The 25947-nt window shown below is 44.9% G+C and overlaps 2 protein-coding genes across 4 annotated transcripts in view; one reads left to right on the top strand and one right to left on the bottom strand.

The window, feature by feature from the left end:
- The window catches only part of PSMD12 (proteasome 26S subunit, non-ATPase 12), a 24819-nt gene extending 12169 nt beyond the window's left edge, over positions 1–12650 (bottom strand). The window contains exons 1-3 of the mRNA XM_004707283.2: positions 12473–12650; positions 6101–6160; positions 5888–6016 (exon numbers count right to left, since the gene is read on the bottom strand). Of these exons, the coding sequence (XP_004707340.1) occupies positions 5888–6016; positions 6101–6160; positions 12473–12580 (297 nt within the window). The 5' untranslated portion in view covers positions 12581–12650. The remainder of the gene's footprint in view (positions 1–5887; positions 6017–6100; positions 6161–12472) is intronic.
- A 193-nt stretch (positions 12651–12843) lies between these two features.
- The window catches only part of PITPNC1 (phosphatidylinositol transfer protein cytoplasmic 1), a 302891-nt gene continuing 289787 nt past the window's right edge, over positions 12844–25947 (top strand). For 2 of the 3 annotated variants that reach the window (XM_045299352.1, XM_045299354.1), the window contains exons 1-2: positions 12844–12901; positions 18190–18342. In XM_045299352.1, coding sequence (XP_045155287.1) covers positions 18232–18342 — 111 coding nt within the window. In that variant the 5' untranslated portion in view covers positions 12844–12901; positions 18190–18231. Of the gene's footprint in view, positions 12902–17771; positions 18343–25947 lie in introns of those variants that run through there. The other variant, XM_004707282.2, reaches the window with a different exon arrangement.

Below are 25947 nucleotides of genomic sequence, written 5' to 3'. Positions count from 1 at the left end.
GGCTGGCCATGTGGTCCTCTCTGTGGACTGGCTGCTCTAATTGGGGTCATCGTCCTCAAGGCCTGGTGGGCCAGGATGTACCCATCCCGTCCCCCCGTCATCTGCTCCTGTGTGCTCTGATCAGATATGTCCCTCTCCTGGAGCTGTGGATTCAGTGACGTCCTTTGAAATAAATTCTTCTGGGGAGGGGCAGGCATCCACTTAGTATTTGGGACTGGGGCCAGCCCCCCACCCAAGCAACTCTTAATACTGAAGTGGACATGTGCAGACACCAAAGCTTCCTTGTGGCTCAGCAGTCGCGCTGACTCACACCCAGGGACAAATCAATAAGGTCAGGAAAACTTCCCACTTAGAGACTCCCATCGACAGGATCCCTGGTAAATGGATTACAAGAGAGGTGCAAGAGGTCTGATCAGCAGTGCTAGCAGCAGGCTAGCTAGCAGAAAAGCAAGAAAGATGTGGCAACAAACTGAAAAACCCAAAATAACAGGGAGGAGGAAAGCCGAGTTCTACAGGGGCCGTGAGAGCTGTACAGGCGCGCCTTCAGACACTGGGGCTTAGGGGAAAGAGCTCCCTGATGTCTGAGGGAGATGCCATGCCTCTCTTGCCGTTTCCACAGAAGTACAGAGCGGCCTGGACTATATCTTGACCGAGTTCCTTCGAGCTGTAACGTTCTATGATCTCCTATCCTGGGAAGGGCCACAGAGCAGTAGTTTAAGTTTGCAGATAGATGCAATTTGGTCTTGGTGGCAATTACTCAATTCTGGGCACGGCTTTCTTCCAATAAAACGTACCTACACACCAAAAAAACAAAACAAAACAAAAAAAACGTACCTACAAAAATAGGTAGCAAATGAATTTGGTCCACAGCTCATAGTCTACTGACCTCTAACATCGATTCTGCACACCAATTATAATCACTAATGAATTATACCTAAAATCCTCAGCAGCCGTTAAGCTAGAGTAACTGTATTTTGTTTAAGACAGCAGAAATAAATAGAATGTCTTGGGAGGAGTCCATAGAAAACATTCAATGTGCAAGGAACTCGGTTAAACTTTTAAGCTTCTTAACTATGTGAAAAACTGACTGTTCAGAGACCCAGGGGTCCAGAAAGTCAAGGTTCTGTTGTAACACAGGACTCTCTCAATAACTGCAAAGCTCAGGGACCTGCAGTGCCTCACAAAACACACGGCCCTTTGAAGTCATGAGCAGAATGAGATTATATATTTTTTCTATATTGAAATTTTCTATATTGATATTCTATAAGCTGAAAAAAACATACTAACAGAGTCAGATGGGATTAAGTAAAAATAAATCCAAATCACTATTTTAATGAGAAGTGTTGAGGGGCAGGGGCAATAAGGGAAAGTTCTGGGTGGGGTGTGTGGATCAAGCAAACGATGGAATGGGAATGCCAGAACACTTAGGTGTGCTCATGCAGAGCCCGTCCATGAATCAAGAGACAGTTGTACTAACAGAGCAAGCGAATTCTGCAGGAATTAAAATCAGGAAAGGTGTGTCACCCAGGCCTATTCAATCTGTATACTGAGTCAGTCACCACAGAAGCTGGATTATATGAAGAACGCGGCCTCAGGATTGTAGAGGCTTAGTAATAACCTGCGACATGCAGATGACAACCTTGCTTGCTGAAATCAAGGACTCGAGTGAGGTACTTGCTGATGAAGATCAAGGATTATAGGCTTCAGTATGGATTACAATTCAACATAAACCAGCGGTTCTCAACCTGTGGGTTGCGACACCTTTGGGGGTCGAACGACCCTTTCATAGGGTTCGCTCGATTCATAACAGTAGCAAAACGACAGTTATGAAGTACCAACGAAAATAATTTTATGGTTGGGGGGGTCACCACAACATGAGGAACTGTATGAAAGGCTGGCAGCATTAGGAAGGTTGAGAACCATGGACATAAACAATACCCAAATCCTCACATCTCGACCAATAGGTAACACCATGATAAATGGAGAAAAGATTGAAGTTGTCAAGCATTTTGTCTTACTTGGATCCACAATAAATGCTCATGGAAGCATCAGTCAAGAGACCAAATGGCTCTTTGCATTGGATAAATCTGTAGCACAAGACCTCTTTAGAGTATTGAAAAGCAAGGACACTACTTTGAGGACTACGGTGGCCCTGACCCAAGCCATGGTATTTTCCATCGCCTCACATGCATGTGAAAGTTGGACACCGCATAAAGAAGATTGAGAGAAAAAATCGATTCATTTGAATTGTGGTCCTGAAGAATACTGGAAGTACTAGGGACTGCTAAAAGGACAAACATCTGTCTTGGAAGAACTATGGCCAGAGCGTTTCTTAGATACTTTAGGCGTACTGTCAGGAGGCCAGTCCCTGGAGAAGGACATCGTGCTTGGTAATACGGAGCAGCAGCGACAAAGAGGAGGCCCTCGATGAGATGGACGGGCACGGTGGCTACACCCACAGGCTCAGGCACAGGGGCGATTGTGAGGGTGGCGCAAGACCGTGCAGTGTTTCGCTCTGTTGAACACAGAGTTGCTCTGGGTCAAAACTGACTTGATGGCACCTAACCAACGCAGAAAAGAGGCATTGTGAGTCCCTAAAAAACAGACGGACTCGAAGCACTTACTGATCAAAGACTACGACCTTGAATATGGATTCCAGTTCAACATACGTAAAACAAAAGTGCTCCCCTTCCCTACTGGACCAATGAGCAACAACTTGCTAAACAGAGAGATGGCAAATCTGATGGATTTCACGTGACTTGGATTCATAACCAACGCCCATGGAGGCAGCAGTCAAGAAAGCATGTTACACATGGCAGCTCTGCGGCACACAATCTCTTTAGTGCTAAAAAGCAAAGCTTGAGTTGGAGGACGAAGGGTCCCCAACCCAAGGCAGGATTATTTTCAATCGCCTCACAGGCACATGCAGATGACACAACTGGACAACGAATAAGGAAAACGAGAGAAGAATGAGAGCCTTTGCATTACGATGTAGTCCCATGGACTGCTGGATGAGTGCGCAAAGCTGTCTCGGAACAAGCACAGCCAGAAGGGAGGGTGTCAAGACTTCATCCTCACGGTTTGGACCAACGCCTCACGGTTGACAGAGCGGTTGCTGGTGTTGGGTGCCATCGAGAGACTGCACAGAAGGAAACATCGCCCAGTTCTGCACCGCCCTGACGAGTGTGCCCATGCCCCAGTCCATTGCTGCAGCCACTGTGCCCATCCCCATCGTCTCTCGGGACAATATACCTGAAGTGCCCACCGTCCAGCCTACGTTCTGCGTCTATTCATTTGGTCTTCAGTGTCTGGCAACATTAGAAGCTATGCATAAGGTTTTCAGCAGCTCCTTCCTCCAAAATGGAACGCCGAGTCTTTCTTCGTTGTCTGTGCTTAGTCTGGAAGCTCTGCTGACAACTGTTCACTTTGCATGACCCTGCTGGTATTTGAAATACCAGTGACACAGCTACCAGCATCACAGGCACACACAGCCACCACGGAACGACAAACTGGCAGACAAGGGGTGGTGATAAGGTGTCAGTGACAAAGAGGAAAACCCTCAGAGAGATGGACCGACCCAGTGACTGCAACAGGAGCACATAGTCAAGACTGCGAGGATGGGAAAGGACAGGGCAGTGTTTTGTTCCGTGGACAGAGAGTCACCATGAATTCAAGGTGACTCGACAGCACCTGAAACCAACAAGCATTTCCCACAGTTACTAGAACTCCAAACTCACTGCCATGGGCTTGGTCTGACTGAAAGCGATCCCACAGGGTAGGGAGAACTGCTCCATGGTTCTCTGAGAATGGAATTCTTTATGGGAGTAGGAAGCCTCGTCTTTCTTCAGAGAGTGGCTGGTAGTTTCAAACTGCTGACCTTGTGGTTAGCAGCTCAATGCATAACCACTATGCCGCCAGGGCTCCATGTTCCAAAGCAAACATGGAATAGTGTAAGCTGTGGTGAAAAGAGCAGGCGTAGATCCAGTTTTCGTTCTGCCCTCAGTCAGTTGTGAGACTGGCGCAAACTCCACTTTTTTCAAGTAGCCTGCTGTACGGTAATAAGTCTAATGAAAAGGCCTGCCTCCCCCCCTCCTTTCTCATGTCCAGTAGTTTCCATCACCCTTAGGGTGCTAAGGACGGGTATGTGTGAGTGAGTGAGTGTGTGTGTGTGTGTGTGTGTGTGTGTGCATGAGAAAGAGAGAGAGATTGAGATTTCTTTAAGTAGTCTTAACCAAACCAAAACCCGTTGCTTTTGAGTTGACTCCAGTGCATGGCACTCCATCTGTGACAGGGTAGAAATGCTCAGTAGGGTTTTCTTGGCTACACTATTTATGGAAGCATCTTGCCAGGCCTTTCTTCCGAGGTAAATGACCACAAACCATTTGGACCACCTCGGTACCTTATCAATCAGAAGGACATTTGCTAAAGACATATAGAGTTACTTGTGGTTTATATTCCTTATTAAACTACAGGCAACTTGAGAACAAAAGCTAGACTTTACACAATCCAAAAGGCTTACATATAAATTCCTGTTTCTCCACCTGAAATCTATCAGCGTGAAACAGTCCCCTCTCATACTTCTAAGATTTTAATGATTCCTTTAAATTAAATCTGTATTTTAGGATATATAGTTTGAATTGTTCCCAATACTACATAAAACCTGTAGTTTTGTTTATTTTAACCTAGGTGGCCACAACACTTCTAATTAAGTAGCCCTTTAAAAACTGTCCCACAGAAAGGAAGTCTTCAATAAAACAGCCTAAGAGGTTGTTCTGAAACCACAGAACTGAGCACCAGAAAGCCCATGCAAGTAAATTTCACTCACGTTTACTAGATTGGCTCAATAAAACCTACGTGCATGCTTAATGTCATTGCAATTTATATGCATGTGCATTTGCCTTTGTGGAAAAAAACACAACAATGAGGATAATTTAACCCTTCCTGATACTAACCTGACCCAGCAGCAACCTAATGAGGAAAATAAGGAGTATGCTTCCTGCCTTGGTCCCAAGGTTGTTATCTTGATTATCTGAAAGCAAAAATTTAAGAACCCCAAAACAACCCCAGGAAGGTAATTCTAAACAAAATGTAATTGTCAAAAGTAGAATCTACTTTTATAGAGGATTATTTAAATAAATCCTATGCAAAAACAATGGGGATCCATTAAAGAAAATTCAGCTAAACAGAAACACCAAGAGAACTTATATAATTTAAAGTAAAATGAGTAGTCAAAGGAATCTATTTTAAAATGACCTCAGAAATGAGCTAAAAAATAAGTGATTAATAGAAGAGAGCATAATAGAGGATTAAGTTTGGTAGATTATAATGCAACCATTTACTAGAAGAGAATGAAGGCAACATATGTACAAACATGCCTGATTCAATTGATGTATAGATTGTGATAAGAGTTGTACGAGCCCCCAATGAAATGATTTAAAAAAAGAAAGAAACCCAAAGAGATCTCATAACCGTAACTGAAAGCTGCCTCTCAAAGTTCCCACATGCAGCTTTCAGTAAGGGTTAACCTGAATCTTAATGATCTGTTTGATGTAAATAAAAAAACTTGGCAAATTTCTCTTTCTACCCAAGAGTATAATTAAAAAAAAAAAAAAATCCAACCATTTAGAACGACAAATATGAGGCAACATGGAATCAGAACAAAGCTGCAAACACTAAACACAGTTATGTAAGAGTATGAAAATCTATAAAGATCAACGGAAGTAAAAAGTTGTGTCACTATGAGAATTGGGGAAGAACTTTTTAAAGCCCCCTCCCTGGGAGACTTTCATACTGATTTAACAGTAACATTTGCATAGATTCATATAATCATTTAGTGGCAAGTATTTTAATGGGAGTGTCTTTGCGTTTTGAACAGGCATGAACTTACTTGTTTTAGCTGACTCCGTCTTTTTGACAAAAGCATGATATTTTCATTTAGTAAATCCCATTCTTTAGCCTCGTAGCACATCTTCACGACTGCCACTAGGATCCGGGATGTAGACACCATGTCAGAGGCCTGCATGAAGAAAAAGATATCAAAGTCAACGGGACAACACCAAGCGAACTCAACGGTGAATTGTTTTCACTGTGATCGACTCACCGTGCGGGTTTGCTTTTCCAAAGAGAGGAGGGTTTCAATGACTTCTTGAAGTCTTCCTTCCTAAAAACAGAGATAGGACTGAACAATGAAAACAGGAACTCCAGCATAAAACTAACCCAACAGCCTCCGATGTTTCCAGAAAGGGAAAACCAGGAATCTATGCTAGATGAGGATGACTTTCCCTCCCTTTCACAATAGCACCTGCTTCTCCAGTGGAGTCTACAAGACAGTGAGGCCCAAGATAGAACCCACTTAGCTACATGTATCCATTTGAAATGCCTATAACAAAAGCAGAGAATTAACAATGATTATTGAGTCCAGTAGCACCTGTTTATCTTCTTCTGGACAGAGACTACACTAGCTGTCACAAGTCTTTGAAAACCGTAACGAGGAACAAAGCATTTTCTTTACATAACAACTCAGTGGCAATAGGTCTGGGTGTGATTCAGAGACCTGTACCCTCCATGTGAAGGAATCACTCAGAGCTAGAGAGCCCAGGTCTGCACCTATGATATTAAATGCCATCCACTCAGACAGTCTGTGGCTTGACCTCTCTGAAGTCGGCAGTCATTTAGCACCCTTGTGTAACATTCAGTCTACTCACTTTGTGCTTTGCCATGTTCCCAAATGATGCTTAATTTGAAAGTTTCCTGTCTTTGTAACCTTACAAAAAATGTGTTTTTTGTAAAGGCAGGGAAAATGGGTATATTTTGTTCACATTGAAGTTTCGTGCTCAGCATCATTCCAGGTGCATCATATTGATTCAGTGGACATTAGGGTACATCCCTTAGACTTTGTATCATATTAACATACATGTCTTTACCTCCAAAGAGGTATATAAATTCGCTGTTAGATTAACTGCTATTTCCTTTATCACAACTTGAACATAGTATGTGTTAAATCAAATCAACACTGACCCTATTCAGTGTTAGAGCTATTTACAAACCCCCTGTTGTGAGATAATGTATTTCAAACCACCCACTGCCATTGAGTTCAAGTGAGACCCTATGTAGGGTCCAAGACTAAATCTTTGTGGGAGCGGAAAGCCTCATCTTTCAACCCAGGAGAAACTGGTGGGTTTGAACTGTCAACCTTGGGTTAGCAGCCCAATACTCAGCCCACACCACCACTAAGGCTCCTTAATGGCCTACAATTCCGAACTCTTGCCATCACAAGTAGGATGTGACAAGTTATAAAAGAGGGCTTCAAAAAGTTCATGGGAAATTTTAAGTATTTTTTCATTCCAGTTTTCTACAAATCTTTTGAATCAAAGACCCCTTATACAGCTGAAAAATTCATGCTACTTGAGGATATCACCATCAACTCTATGAATATAATTCTCAACTGTCCAAATCTCACTTTTCCTCCCAATCTTCCACTTTCAATCCTATGGCTAGCCATCGTCCTTTTTCTTTTCCTGTCTATTCACATAGTTCCTGAGATTCCACCTCCTCAGTGTAGCTGCCTTTCAACTAAGAAGGTACAAGATGGCAAGAGCTATCCCAACCACCTTGTTAGAACAAGTGACTTCTGTTATTTATTGTTCTCAAAATGTCAATTAATATTGGGTATCTCTAAGCTCCCACCACTTGTCTGTCAGTCTGTCATACTGTGGTGGCTTTTGTGTGGCTGTGATGCTGGGAGGTATGTCACAGGTATATCAAATGCCAGCAGGGTCACCCAAACTGCGAACATTTCAGCAGTTTCCAGACTATAAACCGATTACAAAGAGGGCCGATGAAGATCAAGGCCGATGAAGATCAAGGACTGTAGTCTTCAGTATGGATTACAACTCAGCGTACAGAAAACCAAATCCTCACAATTGGACCTATAGGTATAGCATCATGATAAATGGAGAAGAAGATTGAAGTTCTCAAGGATTTCCTCTTGCTTGGATCCACAGTCAATGCTCATGGAAGCAGCAGTCAAAAGATCAAAAGATGTCTCGATTTGCATGCATTTGCTGTACAAGAGACTTCTTTACAGTGTTGACAAGCAAGGATGTTACTTTGAGAGCTGGGGCGCACCTGACCCAAGCCATGGTATTTTCAATCCTCTCATGCATTTGAAAGTTGGGTACTGAAGAAGATGACTGAAGAAGAATGGATGCGCTTGAACTATGGTTGTGGTAAAGACTATTGAAAGAAGAACCAGGGGCTGCCAAAAGAACAAACAAGTCTGTTATGGAAGAATACAGCTAGAATGCTTCTCAGAAGCAATAATATGGAGACTGTCTGGTGTACTGTGGACGTGTCATCAGGAGAGACTGCCCCTGGCGAAGGGCATCATGCTTGGTTAAGCGAAGGGGGATGGAATAAGAGGAAGCTATCTGACAAGAGGGACTGACCCAGTGGCTGGAGCAATGGGCTCAGTTGTAAGGATGGCCGTGTTCTGTTCTGCTGTACATAGGGTTGCTATGAGTCGGAATCACTCAATGGCACATCTCTAAGTTCTGTCTGCTTGTCTCTTTTCACTCCTCTATGGACTTAATCTTTCAGTGACATTTGTTAAACAACCCACATAAGCAAGAAAATGACCAGCAGAGAGGCACAAGTAATGGAATCCAATACTTTTAAACAGGCCCTCTCTTTATATAACACCTTTGAGAAGAGGCTGTAGGTGACTAAATGCAATGAAAATACATTGAGAAAGGAGACCCAGAGGACAAATTCAATGTAAGAATGTAAGTGAATCACAATTAACCATGTGCCAAACATACCAGTCAAAAAATAGGAGTAGGAAGGAATCTGTGCACCAGAAACTGCTAAATACCATTTCTTTACAGTTCAGAAAAGGTTCTCTTAAATCCTGACTTCTCAATCCATACAAATCACACCCAACTCACTGTCATCCAGCCAATGCTAACTCAAAAGGACCCCCCAGGGCAGGGCAGAACTGTCCCTCCAAGCCTCTGACAGGGTAAGTCTTTACAGGAGCAGAAAGCCCCGTCTTTCTCCTGATAAGCTGCCTGAGCCTTTGCTTTCTTACACAAGACATGGAAAGAAGACTACAACCTCAGTTTCATTCTACCTGAACTACCTCTGCCATTAGCCCCACCCCGTCCTGCCCCCCAGAGTAATCCATATACCTCACTTTGGTTGGCGCATGGTGTGGAGACAGAAAAATTGTATCTAGTTTAGCAGGCCCCATCATTCCCACATTACTGACTGCCGTCTCCAAAGCCATTTAACAATTTGAGCATCTGAGTCTTTTCAACTCTCTTGAAGGCCCAACAGTGACCTAAATAACTGCCACACACCATGCTCACTGAACAGCCAAATGTCGAGAGAAAAACGTTCCTACTAGCCCTGGTGGTGCTGTCGGGTAAAGTGTGGGACTGCTAACTACAAGGACACACCCACCAGCTGCGACTTGATGGCAGTGGATGGATACCAGCCTATAAGGTATTTGGAAGCAAGAACTATGTCCAATAATCTGTACACGGCCCAGGGTGGTGAGTAAAGCCTAGGTCTTGGCTATTAGGAGAAGCGAGTAAAGAGGAAAAGTATTTCCCCCAACATCCAGTTCTAGGAAAACCAACGAGTAAGTAGGAATGAAGAAGTGACACATTTGAATGATGGTGATGGTGAAGAATATTGAATATACCACAGACTATTACCACAGAACAGACAAATCTGTTTCGGAAGAAGTATGACCAGGATGCTCCTTAGAAGTGAGGATGGCGAAACTGTCGTATGTCCTTTGGACATGGTATCAGAAGGGCCAGGCCCTAGAGAGCACTATGTGTAGTAGAGGGCCAATGAAAAAGCGGAAGACCCTCAGAGGTAGGTAAAGACTGAACAGTGGCTGCAACAATGGGCTCAAGTGGGGGAGGAATGGTGAAGGTGGCAAAGAACCAGTGTTTCGTTTTGTTGTACATACTGTCACTACTATAAGTCAACACAGATGCGATGGCACCTATTCCCAAGAGTTTTAGGAATCACGGTACTTCTAAAAGCAAATGATTTGTTTCTTCCTTATGAATACCATCACTTTATTAATTCTAAAGTGGGGAATCAGTGGCTGCCTTTGGCTTATAGGTATGCTATATGTATTTTAAAACAGGCAAGTGTCTGGTTTCTAAACTTTGACATATTTCATATAACAATCCATATTTCTTGTTTCACCCTCAAACTGCAAGAGTCAACCAGAGTGGCCCTCATCCACAACGGGCAAAAAGAAGTGGCAATGAAGAGTGGTCCTCCCAATGCAGGCTCATGAGGAGGATGCAGAGTAGACATGACCATCAGCTCTAGACTCATCTACCTGTGTGCATCCCAGTGCCACTTTACTAGCTGCAAGGCTTGAGGGTTCGGGACTCAATTTCTCGTAGCCTCCGTCTCGCTGTCTGCAAAATAAGTATACCCACCTCACGGGGCTGAGACGAGAATCAAGCAAATTCATGCGTTTAGAAATCTTTGGAGAGTGGCTTGGCACTGTAGAAAACCAAACTCAAGCCCACCGCCATCGAGTCAATTCAGACTCAGGCAAGTAACCCTAACCAGGGTTTCAGAGACTCTAAACCATCGGTTCTCAACCTGTGGCTCACAACCCCTTTGGGGTGGGGTGGGGGGTGTCGAATGACCCTTTCACAGGGTTTGCCCGGTTCATAACAGTTGCAGATTTACAGTTATGAAGTAGCAATGAAAATAATTTTATGGTTGGGGGGGGGGGTCACCACAACATGAGGAACTGTATGAAAGGCTCGTGGCATTAGGAAGGTTGAGAACCAGTGCTCTAAATAGTTATGGCTGCACACTGCCTCACCTTTCTTCTTAACTAGGTTTGAACCACTGACCTTGGCCAGCAGCCCAATGCTTACCCCACAGTGCCACCAGGGCACTATAGAAAGTGCTCAATAAATAGACACTTTCTTGATCTGCCTGGCACTATGAGCATCTGAGTTGTCCCTCCCTGGTGTAACTAATGCTATTTTGTCATACCAGCTGCTAGAAAGCTCAGAACTGAATGAATGCCCCTCTGCCACCAAGTGTGCCAAGCACAAAATGCAGGTGCACCAAGTCATCACCTATCCTTGTTTTTTGATAAAGCCTCATTCGATTCCTTTCTGGAAAAAGGGAAAAGCATTTCCTTCTAAAACTCTGAATGTGATGCCATTACCCTGAAAAAACTCCTGCCCCTGATTTTATTCCAAGGTATACATTTTACTTGTTTACACGATTCTTGTCCTAACATGCAGCAAGCGCCTTAAGGGACCAGCACAACCCTATTGGTGAACCCAATCCCAGTTGACTAGCACTAGGTGTTTGCCTCTGAATTAATCGAAGAATTCGACGAGGCCCTAACATAATCCTGAGCAGCAGCCCGTGATGGAATTAATTAAACTACAAACAATATCCTAGTCAGGCAACCCGAATTTTGAATCTGTGGTTCCACCTATAATGAACTGACGTTGTTTGGTGCCGTCCAGTGCCATTCATAGCAAACCCCCGTGAGGCAGAGCCAAGCTCTGCTCGGTTCTGTGCCACCCTCTTCACAGAAGCTGTGTGAGCCCCCTGTTGCACGATCAATCCACCTGTAACCTTGGGCAACCAAGCCGAGCCTTGGTTTCGTCCTATGTGGAATGGTACACAAAGAAGCGTAACAGGCAGGTAGACAGCTGAGCTAAACGAACTACTGATTCACTTAGAACGCGATCTTATTGCCTATGTGTCTTTATTTCTGTTAACTCTCTTGACCATCCCACTCCAATTTTCCTCATTCGTCATGGCCCATGGGGTACGACCCTAAATATGCGCTCTGGTAAAACCTCTCATCCCACCTGGCCGAATGAACACCTTCCTTCTGTGCGTTCCAGTATAGTTTGTACGGCACTCGCCACCACGCATGACTCGACTCTTCCGTGGTGGACGCGAACACCTTCTGGGCAGAGGCCCTCTGTGTATTGTCTTTGTTTAACACTCCCCTGCCCCTTCTCCCAGCCCGGCGCATCGCCGCGATCCAAAGACAGTTGATCGCCATATACTGATTCAGCAAGAGCAATGCAATCGCTCACTCTAATCTTGTCTGAATGCTCAAACAAACGGCTTTAAACCCGAGGGAACACTGTCCGCGTTCGATCATCCAAGAAACGCACCACAACTGCTACGGGACCTGAACTCCTTCGGGGAGGAAGTGACCACCAGTCCCGGAGCGGATTTATTTGGGAAGCTGTCTGCACGTAAGTGCTTCGGCAGCGGCGTTTTCCCGGTCGAATAGACCGGGGGTCTCCTACGCACGCTGGCCCAACCTGGGGCGGGCAGGCAACCGGGGACTGCCGGTTCTCGCCCGCAGGCCCCCTGAGGCCTAAGCAGGCTCGGCGCCGTGACTCAGCCCCCGGCGCCCGCCAACAGCCAGCCGGCTTCCCCTCACCTTGGCCAGCTTCTCGCACTCCGGCAGACGCTGATCCACAGTGGCGCTGTAGTCCACTTCCATCTTGACGATGCGCCCATCAGCCCGTTCCGAGCCGCCGTCCGCCATGGTTTCTGCCCGAGTGTCCCTGGACGCGGCCCTGCTTGCCGGACACCGCTCGTCAACAGCACCGGAAGCCGCCCGTGCACCCGTTCAGGCAATGAGTCGAAGGCCCGCCCGAAGGACCCCTCGAGGACCCCTGCGCCGACTGCCTGTCAGGCACTGCCGCGGACAGCCCTGGGGGCGGGGCTCGCCGCCGGCGCGCTCGGCTTGGAGGAGGCCCTCTAGCTTCCGGCTCCTCCCTCAGACGTGCCAGGCCGGCAGCTTGTGGCATGGGGCAGGTGCCATCCCAGGTATTTTTACACCCCTGCTGCTTTCTCGGAACCATGGGTAAGTCACCAAACTTTTCTGCACTCCCAGCAGCCTCATCAATATTTGAGCCGGCCGAAGTAACCCTAGACGCCCTGGTGGCACCGCGGTTAAAGCGCGCTGTTTACCGAAAGGTCCGTGGTTCAAGCCCACCACCAGCCACCAGTGGAAAAACGTGGCAGTCGGTTCCCATACTGGTTACAGCCTCGAGACATCCAGGGGCAAGTTCTACTCTTGCCACAGGGCATCCCTAAAAAATAAAAAAAAAGTTAGCTTTTACCGGATTGAAATCCCTGATGGTTTAATCTGCAGTCTCTGAAACCTCAAAGGGGAAGGATGGCGGTGGCTTGGAAATATAGTAAACAATGGCTTTTTGTTTTGGTTTGAGTTTAATCTGCTAGGTTGAAAAGAAGAATCGTTACACGCTTCGTTACTGACAGAGAAAAGCTAGAAATTCAAGCTGGATTCGAAAGAGGATGTGAGGGCGATCTGGCTGTGACGTCTGTCACCCCATTGATGGCCAGTCTTGGTTTGGCTAAGCTGGCTGGCTAGGCAGGTGTCTTCTTCCTCCCTCACCGCTCCATGCGCTTGCTTGTGCGTGCGTCCCTCTTGAAGACGCTGTGCTGCTTGCTCCATAGAAGAGGACGACCTTTGGTCAAGGGTATAGGAGTATCCATGCCCCTCCGCCAGGACCTGCCAACAAACTCTCAAAAGAGGATGTGGAATGAGGGTTATCAGTGCGTGTTGATGTCAGAAAGATATTTATTTACTTTTTAATTGGCTATGCAAAAGCATTCAACTTTGTGGGTAATAACAATTTATAGCTAATATTGCAAAGCATGGAAATGACATAACATAATATGGATACTGTACATACACCAAGAGGCAATCCTTCAAACAGAATAAAGGAATACTGTGTGGTTTAAAATCAGGAAAAAGGTCTATCATGGTTTGTATCCTTTCAACATACGTATTCTGCCCATAGGCTGAGCCGGTACTCGTGAGGAGTGGGACTGTAAAAAGAATGGAGAATCGGCACAGGAAGAAGACTCAACCTATGATAAGCAGATGGCACAACCTTGCTTGCTGAAAGGGAAGAGGACGTGAAGCACTTTATTTTTATTTTTTTGGAAGCACTTTATTGATGATAATCAAAATATGGATTCCACCTCAACGTACAACAGAAATCTTCACAGCTGGACCAATGATAAATGAAGGAAATGTTGACGTTCTGAAGGATTTCATTTTACTTGGATCCACAATCTACACTCAGGAAAGTGGCCTTCAAGAAATCAAAAATACCACTCTGAAGAATGAAGATGTCCTTGGCCTAAGCCGTGGGATTTTCAGTCACCTCGAACCCATGCAAAGTTGGACAATGAATAAAGCTGAAGAAGAATTGGTGCATTTGAATTAGGGTGTTGGGTAAGATGATTAAATATACCATGGACTCCTAGAAGAAAGGACAAATTTGTCTTTGGAGAATTACAGCCAGAATGCTTCTTAGAAGAGAGGATGGTGAGACTTGGTCTCAGGTATTTTTGGACATGTTATTAAGAGGCGCAGTCCCCAAAGAACGTCATGGTTGATCTAGTAGAGTGAAAAAGAGGAAGACAGTGAGATGGATTGACACAGTGCCTGCAACAATGGGCTCAAACAGCAGTGATTATGAGAAAGGTACAGGACCAGGCAGTGTTTTGTTCCGTAGTACTTAGGGCTGCTTTGAGTCGGGACTGACTCTGATACACAACGGCAGCCTAGGACTCTTGTGAGCATCAAACGAGATCATATGTAGGAGACTGCCATTTAAATTCTTAGGAGTACATTTTCTGTATTATCACCTGTACCATTTGTCCTTGTGGACTCCCCATTCAAGAAAACGAAGAACCTACATCTAAGCTATAAACTCTTAACTCAACTCTCCAGGACAAACTCTGTTCCTTATAAACAAGCGCGGGATCCAGAAATGCTTCGAATCCTTAAAAGTGGTAAATAAGGTGGCGTGTGGCATGGTCAAAGAAACTGGCAGCAGTCACCTGGGAGGCAAAAGGAAAGCGTGGTGTGATCTACCTGTTAGGTTAAAGGTGACAATGCCCTACCCAAGTGTATTGCTTCTCTTGGCCTCAATTGTCTCATTATTCATTGAGCTCTTTGAGTGGTTCTCATTTTAACCAACAGCAATATTCCCCTTTTTTATGTCCAGAATAGACCTTTTAAAAACATAACTTGTAATTTTAAAAAAAATGCAGATAGCATACCCATTTACACAAATCACTCAGAGAAACATTTAAAGATAGCAAAATAATATATTTCAAAATATAAAGATAAAAAGCTACTGACTTGCTCCCATTCACAGATCCATGAACACAAAAGCTACAGCTGCAAGAGGTGTGTTGCCTTGGTCCTTCAAGCATCGTTGAGTCTTGTTATCAGTTGGCGGAATGCTTTTCCCGAAATGGGGCAAAGCTTTTGGTAAAATTTCAAAGAGAACCAAGTATAGTCTTCCATTATTTTGTATATAGAAAATTGGACTCATATGAGAACTGAAAAACAGAAAGTTTGTCCTTGTAAAATGGAGTTCAGAACCTGCGGCTCAGATAATCAAAAGCAGGTTTTCATGAATGTCTGGTGGGGCTTTAAAAGTATGAAGAAACATAGGACCATGTATTTTGTAGGCTTGTTATGTTGCATGCCATTTACAAACTGGCATGTCTCTCACCTCCAACCCCCGACCCCAAAGGCCACTAATAATTTCTCAGATATACTCTTGTGGTTGCAACATACTCAATAGACTAAGATACTTTATGACTTTTGACTCGAGGCAAAATGGGTTTGACCAGAGATAAGGATCTAATGGTCTAAATGTTGAGGGAAAAGTGTGAAAAACCAAAAAATGAACAAAATTGTGAAGGAGTAATTAGAGACATAGTCTAGCAACTGCCAGAGTTTACCCCAAAAAAGCAGGAACATGAGATGTTAGGAGTAGAAGGAATTCAGAAGCACATTCTGCACAGTTTTCTATTCCCCTAGTTCATGAAAACAAAATAAAGAGGAAGGAGGGACTTAGAAAGAGACCAAGAGATTGTGAAGAAAACTCTAAGCTCTGACCCCAATGCTGAAGCCCTTGCTAGGTTTGGAGCAAATGGAAAATGAAAACATGGAAATGGAAAGATACATTGCAGAGAAAACATTACATGTCATTGAATCAAGAAGGACCTTCGTTGAAGTCTGAGCAGTGGACAGAGAAATTAGGTGTGAGTGCTGTCTGATAGGAGCTCTGAGGGCATAGTGGTTACACATTGGACTGCTACCCCCAAGGTCAGCAGTTTGACACCACTGGCTTCTCCACAGAGGAAAGATGAGGCTTTCTACTTCCGTAAAGCGGTCTTGGAAACCCAAAGGGGAAGTTCTATCTTGTCCACACAGCTTGCTGTGAGTTGGAATTGACTCAATGGCAGTGAGTTTATTGTCTTATAGACACATTATTAAAATTATTAAAGTCAGATTAAATCTGACTTTGTGAGTGTGGTTTTAGAAGAACAAAACTGGCAATGGAGGAATAAAATATCTAAAAGGTGTGAGTAAATGTTGACTGGACTTTATTTGGAAAGAACAATGGTACAATTGTACAATGGTACAAAACAGCCAAAATAGTACAATACCGATGATTGAAAATAGTTACTTATATATTAATTATTATGTTCAACATAACTCCCTCGCTCCCCACATTTGGCATTTCTGGCATCTTCAGAGCATATTGGTTGGGCACCTATCTGACCTAGGCTTTGTGAAGTGAACATTTGAATGAGAAAAGACTGTAAATAAATATGTAAATATCTGCCTGGGGGCCATAAGTGGTGAGAAGGCCTACAAGGAAGATGCCCCTAGTGGCTTGGTGCAAGGGTCTGTAGCAGGGGAGTGAGCCCAGAAGCGCTGAGATGGGTGCCAGGCTTGTTTCAAGAAGAACCAGGAGATAAGGGTGACTGGAGCCCAGTGAGTTCGGGTGAAGTTGACAGGTGATGGGGTTGAGGCAATCCCATTGTGTTGTGTGCTATGGAACATCCGCCTTCCGGGACAGAGGAGAACTGCCCCACAGGGTTTTCATCTTTATGGGAGCCTACTACTAGGTCTTTTTCCTATAGAGCAGCTATGGGTTTGATCGCCAGCCTTTCTGTGTCACCTGAGTGGTAACCTATACATGAATTTAAAAAAACCAAACTCACTGCCATCAAGTCAGTGCCGACTCATAGCAACCCTATAGGATAGGGTAGCACTGCCCAGTGAGTGTCTGAGACTCGTAACAGTTTGAGGAAGCAGAAGGTCCCATCTTTCTCCCTAAGAGGGGCTGGTGATTTTGAACTGCCGACCCTGTGGATCGCAGCCCAACAGATAACCACTGTGCCACCAGGGTTCCTTTGCTTGAATACAAGGATTTGATTTTTAATCCAAATGAGATGGGATGCGAATGGAGGACTAAAGCAGAAAGAGCTAGGAGTTGATTTCCACATTAAAAGACTGGCAGTGGTGTAGTGATTCGATTGGGCACAAGCTGAGAGACTAGTTTGGAAGTTACTGTAGTATTCTAGAAGGAAAATCATGGCTTGGACTAGGATGGAAGTGGTGGCTATGCTATGGGAAGGAGTGATCGGCTTCTGAATATATTATGAACATAGAGCCCAAATGGGAATTGCTGTGGATTCGACAGATGTTGGGCGTGAGGAGAGGGATCAAGCCATTCTACAAGTCTTTGGCATGAGCATCTGGAAGGACGGCACTGCCCTTTACTCGGATGGGGGAGATTAGAAAGGAGCAAGGTGTGTGTGTGTGTGTGGGGGGGATCAGTGGGGAGACCAGCAGGAGCTCCGCTTTGAATGTGTTTGAGATGCCGACTGGGTATCTAAGTGGTGATGCTGAGAAGGTGAATGGGTATACAAGTCCCAGAGAGTCCTCTGGGCTAGAACTAGGAACTCGAGACTTGCTCATATATTGATGGTACAAAAGGCTTAGGTATAAAAGTGTTCTGGAAGTGTTTTTCTAAACTGTCTATGTTAAAGGCATTAGGAAGACTCGCTTCTTTTCAAATCTGTTGGGAATCATTTTGTTAAGAAATACATTGTTGCCGTTAGATACCATTGTTAGTTGGTTCCAACGCAGGGGACCTTGGATCTCAGGACAGCACACCGGTCTTGTGCCCTCTTCACAGTCACTGGTGGGTTTGAGTCCATTGTTGGGAGTATCGAGTCAAGCCCGCTCCCTGAGGGTGTCCCTCGTTTTTGTCAACCCTTTTCACATATGATGCCCTTTTCCAGCAATTGGGGTTTCCTGTTGATGTGTCCCAAAGAAGCGAACCGATGTCTCCCCATTCGCAATTCCAAGGAAGCACAAGAAGGAAACGAAGGCATCACACTGCGTTTTTCGGTCCTGTGTTGGAACGACTTCATGTGAAGCTACAGTTCTACCAGGTGAATGAAATCATACCCAAGTCACTATATTAAGGAACCCTGGTGCTGTAGTGGTTACAAGTGAGGTTGTTAGCCACAGATCAGCAGTTTGATCGGCCGCTCAGAGGGGTAAAGAGAGGTTTTCTACTTCCATAAACAGTTACTTACAGTTCCAGAAACCCATAGGGGAAATTCTACCCTGTACTGAAAAACTCATTACCTTCCTACTGTTGCCATAACAAATTGTCACAAGCTTAGTGACTTAAAACAACAGAAATATATTCTTTCAGTTCTGAAGGGCCAGTATTACTGGCTGAGATCGAGGAATGGGATGTTTCTGGAGGAGAATCCGGCCCTTGCCTCTTCCAGCCGGCATTCCTTGGCTTCTGGATACATCACTCCAGTCTTTGCCTCTTTGGTCACATCTTCCTCTCCTGTGTGCGTTCCATCTCCCTCTGCCTGTCTCTTGTACAAACACATGAAATTGTACTTGATCATACAGGATAATCTCATCTCAAAACCCTTAATCCCGCTTCAATATAAAGTAGCGGGCCGGTTCCAGAGTTTATGAGCTCAAGCCTTGGAGAGCCGTTGTTCAGCCTCCTATGGTCACCAAAGCAAGTTTTAACCTGGGATTTTTATACACGTGATGACATACTTCTAAAATGGCAACTATAACTCTTATTATTTCTCCCTGGTAACATTTGAAATGTTTCACAAAAGTCAATGACTCACCATTGTTGAGTACTACACAGCTAAGCACTATTTCAAAATCTGGGTTGATTTCTGTTGATGATAGCAGGTCATGTGCTTTGGCATTAAAAAACTACAGTAAATGATGGTTGTACGACTATTCTTTTAAAGACTGTCAGGAATTAAAAGGAAACAGGAAAGATCTAGGAAGCAAATTGAGGTAGTGGATGGACTTTGGGTCTCTGCTCAAGCCCTCCCTCAATGCAAGAACACTTTGTTCTAACAACATGGCATTCTGTATTGCTCACTCTCCCAGTACTATCTCTGAAGACAAAATGGGTGCACAGGCAAATGTGAAGAAATCTGATGGTGCCCAGTTATCAAAAGATATAGTGTCTGGGGGCTTAAAGGCTTGAAATTAAACACGTGACCATCTAGCAGAGAAGCAACAAGCCCACATGGAAGCACACTAACCTGTGCTATCATCAGGTGTCGATTGGATCAGGTAACAGCCAGCAGAAGACCCCAAATAAACAAAAATATTGTTGAGAATGAGGGGGGCCTTAGCAGACACCCAAAACCCATCTGTAGACAATGGCACATTTTCTCACAGAAGGGTCACAAGGAAGGGATGAGTCAACCAGGGTGTAAGATAACTGATGAAACACACAATATTTTTCTGGTTCCTTGAGGCTTCCTCATCCCCCACTATCATGACCCCAGACCTGCCTTTCACTTTGGCCTAGACTGGAGCATGTACACTGACTGATACAAATAAGAGCTCATGACACATGGAATCCAGGTCAGATAAACCCTTCAGGAACAGAAATGGGAGTTGCCTTTCCAGGAGGGTAGGGGGAAAGGAGGGAAGGAAGGGGGAACCTAATAGCAATGATCCACACATAACCACACCCTCCCCCTAAGGGGAGGAACAACAGGAACTGAAACCATGGGGAAAGGGAGACAGTGGTTGATGTAAGATATGAAAATAATAATTATAGTTATCGTGATCAAGGGATCACGAGGGTGGGAAGTGGGGAGGGAGGGGAAAAAAACAAGCTGATATCAAGGGCTCAAATAGTAAATGCTTAGAAAATAATGATGGCAACATATGTACAAATATACTTGATACAATTGATGTATGGATTGTAATAAGAGCTGTAAGAGCCCCCAATAAAATGATCTTAAAAAAAAAACAGGGACAAAATCTTTCATCACTAAAATCTCTCTCTCTCTCTCTCTATATATATATATATATATCTATACATACATACATACATATAAATTACACATAATCTCATAGTACAAATGACAACATACTGCTGCTTGGGGTCTCCCTCCCAGAGAATGTCACAGTGATGGGCCTAGGTCTCATATGCCTGAATAGAACTGACCAATAACAGTGGTACCATCCTTCTAACCCTGTGTTTTCTCCTCGGCCACTCTGCAGGTTTTTCAAGGACTTAGTAAGGAAAATTAGGCCTTTCAGTTCATCTCAGAATATTCCACTATCTTGTCAATTCCTGTAAAAACCAATACAACAGAAGTAAAACTGATTATTACCGACTTACTGTATCTTTAGCCACAGCACCTCCAGATTCTTTTCAGCGTGATACAATTTGTACCACATCATTGTCAAATCATTTTCCATTTTATGAGCATCTATTGCAGAGTAAGACGTAATTACACATCAAAGACGTTCCTTGGGTCTTTTAGAGTTTGGGATAAATGGGTTGGCACACAGGAAGTGCCTTTGGGACTTGCCTTGTGGTGTTTCATGAAGAAAGAATTAAACATTTATATAATACCCTAACAAGGTCAGGCATATAGGTATTCCAACACATTCATAATTAGATTTTTCTAGAATTCATATTTAATAAGACAACAATAAAATAAAGCCCTTTGCAAAAAGTAACATTTGATTTTCAAGAAGTGCCCTTTCAAAGGGCACCAAAGCCTACCCGGCAGGACAGAGCTGCCAGGGACGAGAGCTGGGACACTTGGAGCAACAAAATAAGTAATGTAGCACGGGACTGTGAAAATAACAGATATGTCCGAACCAGAACAGCAAGGGACCAAAGTGAAAACCAAACGGAGGTGGGACAATTCTTTACGGAAGGCTTGCAAACAATATCCGAAGATAGACACACTACCATCAAGGTGGGAAAAACCTTCTGCTATTGAATGATTCTGAGTCATTGCGACCCTATGGCACAACCCCTCATGGCTTCCAAGCCAGGAGAGCTACAGAGGAGCAGACCGCCTCATTTTATCCTGCCGAGTGGCTGGTGAGTTTTACACCAACCATACTGGTTGGCAGCCCAGTGATTAGCCCCATGTGCCACCAGGACCCTTTTCCTGCAAGAAGGCAGCACTTCATTCCCCTCTTTTGAGTGTGGGCTGGACATAGGGCCTTATCAAGGGCTCAGTATGCATGCGATGGCAGAAGAAATCTTTTTGTAAGTTTGGTTTTCCTCTCCTCTACTGTGCCTTGATTTTGATAAGATGAAAGTAAATTTTCCAGAAGCCTTTTCAGGTGGTCAACATTTAGATAAGATTAAAGAGTGTTACATTAATGCAAGGGTTCTAACAAGGACCACTTGTCCCCACCTACATCCCCAGCCAGGGGCTATTTAGCAATGGTGTGTGTGGTGCTACTGATACTTAGTGAACAGAGACTTGGGATGCTGCTAACCATCCTGGGATACACAGTACACACCCTCCTCAGCAAAGAGTCATCCGGCAATGCTAGTAAGTCCATGCAGATATCTAATCAACATTTACTGGGTACCTACTATGCCATGTTTCTTAGATGACACAAATCGGATATCGTCTGTCTTTTCAACTAGCTTCAATATCATGGCAGTTGGCGAGGAGATGAAACGCTGCTCCATGCCATTTTACTCCTGTGTAATCGCCACTCTGACATACAAACAAGAAAAGAATGAGTGGTCGAGGCAAATGTCTTGGGCTGTTTAGAAAGGTAAAGAGTAACCTTACTAGCCTGGCTCGGTGTTGGAGTTAGGGCTCACGATGGGCCTTAAAAAAGCCATCGGCTTCGATACAGAGGGTAGATAGGAGAAAGATAGGAAGAACGATATAATTTTGTTTTTGAAATAGCAGTGATACTCTAAACGTGGGCAATGTCTGGCCTGTGTGACATCTGAGGCCGGAGAGATCAATACCAGCTCACATCACACGCCTCACCAAAGAGAAGCTGTTCCAGCCGTCACGTTGTGTCCTTGAGTCTGTTCCGACTCGTCGAAACACCATGTGCACTAGAACTAGCCTCACAACTACTCTTACATTGGAGCTTTTCTTTGCAGCCACTGTCAACCCATCCTGTAGACTTTCTTCTGCTTTTTTTGGCTGCTTTTCTATCAAGCATGACGTTTTTTTTCCCAAGGACTGCGCTCTCCTGATAACATGTCCAAAGTAGATGAGACAAAGTGTCACCCTCCTTGGCTCTAAGGAACATTCTGGCTATGACAGATTTGTTTGCTCTTTGGCAGTCTGAGGTACTTTCGATATTCTTTGCCAGCACTGTAATTCATATGCATTGATTCCTCTTCAGGTTTCCTTATACTGCAGGAGTGAGTAAATTAAATAGTTGACCAGTGTGGCCCGTGAATGATGTTATAAATATCCAGATGGCGGTTGGCAGAAAAAAGATGCCCTGTCCCTGCTCTAAAACCTGATTGGAGATAGAATCACAAAGACTATACCTACATCTTCCAGAGATGATTGACAGCACCTTCTTGGAGATTTCTTTTCCCCTAAACTGAGAAGTCCCCATGGTAGGGGAGTCTCATCAGAATGTGGGTGAAGGCAATGAGCTTAAAAAGCTCCTCCAAAGGAATAATTTTGTTGTGCCACTCCCCTCCCCCTTTCTGAGAACATTGGCTTCAGAAGGTTGTCAGTCTGAGAAAGATAGGCTGTTTAAGACATACTCAGACTAAAGTTCGTTTCCTTCTGGTTCTATCATGAGAACATAGGCTTCAGAAGGTTGTCAGTCTGAGAAAGATAGGCTGTTTAAGACATACTCAGACTAAAGTTCGTTTCCTTCTGGTTCTATCATTTCTGTCTGCTAACTTCACTCCTGGTTTCCCTTTTGATCCTGTGCTGCCCCGCAGCCACTGCCGATTGCATATTGTTTATGGAACATCACTACCATTCATGATGATAGCAACAGCTTTCTGGCTCTTTGTAAATAGATACTGTGGACTCTTGGCTGGAAAGAAACAAAGACATGAGGGCACTTTAAGAAGTTCATGGGAAAACGGAATGAAAAGATAATGGAAATTTTCTACGAACTCTTTTGAAGCCCCCTTTCCAACCCTCGCCAGATTTGATGAAATGGCTTTTTTTAAGAACCATATTTGACCAATAGATGGCGCTCTCCCTCCTTTGTGCAAATGGGTTGTGAATGAACAAGATAGGTCCTTTTCACCCAAGCCCTGTGTTAAGGACTACATTCAATCCATCTCCAAGTCCATCCAAATCTTTTTCAGTTCACCCTCTGTTTTCCATCCTCCGTATAACTCAGACCTTCTCTCAGATAGTCTCTAGCATAATAATGGTGCCAGGGGGTGGGTGGGGGGCACGTAGGATTGGGGGAGGGAATCCGTGAAGACAATAGCAAGAGGGGGAAGGTCAAGGTAGGAAAGTAGAGGTCACCTCCAACCAATAAAGCCAGCTTTGGAGTCGTTTGTGGAAGGTGGCAGGATAATGTAGGGAAGGTAGACTCAGTGCCTGGAACCTCTGCCAAGGAATCTTGACTGATTTTGCAGACCATACAGAATCGCCAGCAGATTTTGAAGGTGGCACGATCCTAGCTGTGCTTCTGCTAGTCAAATGTGACCAGGCGTGCTGAATGCACTGCATGAACAGGGAAAGAAAGGCCAGGGGACAGGTCACAGCGAGGATCAGGGGAGTGGGGGACATATTTACAGTGTGTGGAATGTGGAGAAGCACTTCCTTCACAGTATCTCCTCAGTAAACTGCTTAGTTACGGAATCCATTTCCCACATCTAGAGATCTCCACCAGCTGCTCCAAGGGTGGAAGAGGAGGTTTGCTAGTTTCATAAAGAGTTGTGGCCTTGGAAACCCAAGGGGCAGTTTTGCCTTGCCCCACAGGGTTGCTATGAATCAGAATTGCCTGGTGCCAGTGGGTTTGAGATTTTGAGAGATCCAGGAAGGAAGGGGTGTTTTTGTCATGTTGTCAGGTTCTGACTCATAGTAACCGTGTGTAGAAGCAGAACCACTGTCCAGTCTTACACTGCTTTCATAATTCATGCTGACAGAGCCCATTGTTGCAGCTACGGTGCCAGTCCATCTCATTGAGGGGTCTTCTTTTTCCCCAACCCCCCTCTTTTACCAAGCATGATGTCCTTCTCCAGGGATTCGTCCTTCTTGATGACGTGTCTAAAATGCACGTGAGATAGACTCAGGAGCAGAGACCACCGGCATTCTGAAATGTTCACGGGCTCATATGGCTAGCCCAGACCTTCCCTGACTGCCTCTGGGAAGGATATTGGGTGCCAGCAGTGACGCCACTACACTTGTCTTCAAGTACGCAGCCAAAAAAAGAAAGACAGCTTGAGCTGCTTTCCGTACCACAGGCTTCCAATGTGTTATTATTCCACACTACGGTGTCAGATTTAGATTCTCCACCTCGAGGAATTTGGTTTAGCTTTAATTAGTTGCTGCGAATCTTTGTGAGCCAACCCTGGGAAGCATTTATCTAGAAAAGAGTTGTTACAAAAATATAAGCTGAATACCGGGTGTCATTTTTCTAGCAGGTTTTGTATCATGTTAGCACAGTTATAAATTCTCTCCATCTGGATAATTTTTTGTGGGTGGGGAGGGTCATAAGCGTATCATCACCAATATTGATGGCTTATGCCTCATATTTTAAAATCCTAGGATATTGAGGCCATAATGGTTCTGCTATCCAAACTGTACGATTGGCCCCCAAACTCTAGTGAATGAGTGCCTTTTTTCCTAGAAAAGATGGGGTGCCCAGGCCCTTCTGCATGTAGGCATTTTTTTCACCCGGCAACTTTTCTTTGGAAAAACAAGCTTAAAAATACCAGACAAATGAAAAACAGACTTCAGCAGTTACATGCTGCTTCCTGAGTAACTGAAGAATGTGCCTCTTGTGGTTAAAATGAGGGATCTGTTTAATATGGATGAAATACCAACACTCCAGGCATTTTCGTTGACATTTCACTGTGACTTTTTGAACTTAAGAGTGCTGATGAGAAAACCTAGTCCAGACTGCTGTGGCTGGGGCCAGGGCAGGTAAAAGGCGGTGTGGGCTCGACTGAATGCACCCCCCACTCCTCCACGCCGTGTTCCAGGCCCTTCTGTGAGATCTGTGTGATCTGCACTTTCATTCACATCGTTTGCACTAGTCGGTTTCCCAGGATACCCTCTCTCAAGCCAGTTATGAAACCAGGCACTGGGCTGGGTTGCTTGGACCAAAGGTGGAAATAGTAGTGGCTGGTGGGCTTTCTACAAAAGCCCCAAGATCAAGGCACGTTCCTGGACCTGGAATCCCCAAACCGAGTGGCCAGGCCGACCCTGCGGCCTCAAAGGCACACTTCTCAACAGCCTTTCGGGGTGGGGGTGGAGGAGCCGAGGGGCGCCCCCTCTCCCAGGCCTCCCCAGCCCCTGCTGGCCTCGGCTGTGCAGCAGCCCGGCCGTCTGGCAGCAGCCCGGGAGAGACATGCTGTTTTGTTTAAATCCTCCACATTCTTTGCCATTTCCCTATTGGCCGGATGGGGCTACCCTCCCCGCCGCAGCCGCTGCTGATGTCAGCCTCGTCCGCTCGCTGGCTAGCTCGCTCGCTCGCTGGCTCACACGCCCTCCTCCCGCACCCACCTCCCGGCCCCAGGCTCACTGCAGCTCGCGCCGACTCCGGCCCCAGCG

Source organism: Echinops telfairi, unplaced genomic scaffold (genome assembly GCF_000313985.2).
Source record: "Echinops telfairi isolate 266 unplaced genomic scaffold, ASM31398v2 ScPeMD7_7458;HRSCAF=8496, whole genome shotgun sequence".
Lineage (NCBI taxonomy): Eukaryota > Metazoa > Chordata > Mammalia > Afrosoricida > Tenrecidae > Echinops > Echinops telfairi.
Note: the sequence above shows the minus strand (reverse complement) of the source record. Positions and strands in the feature narration are given on the sequence as shown.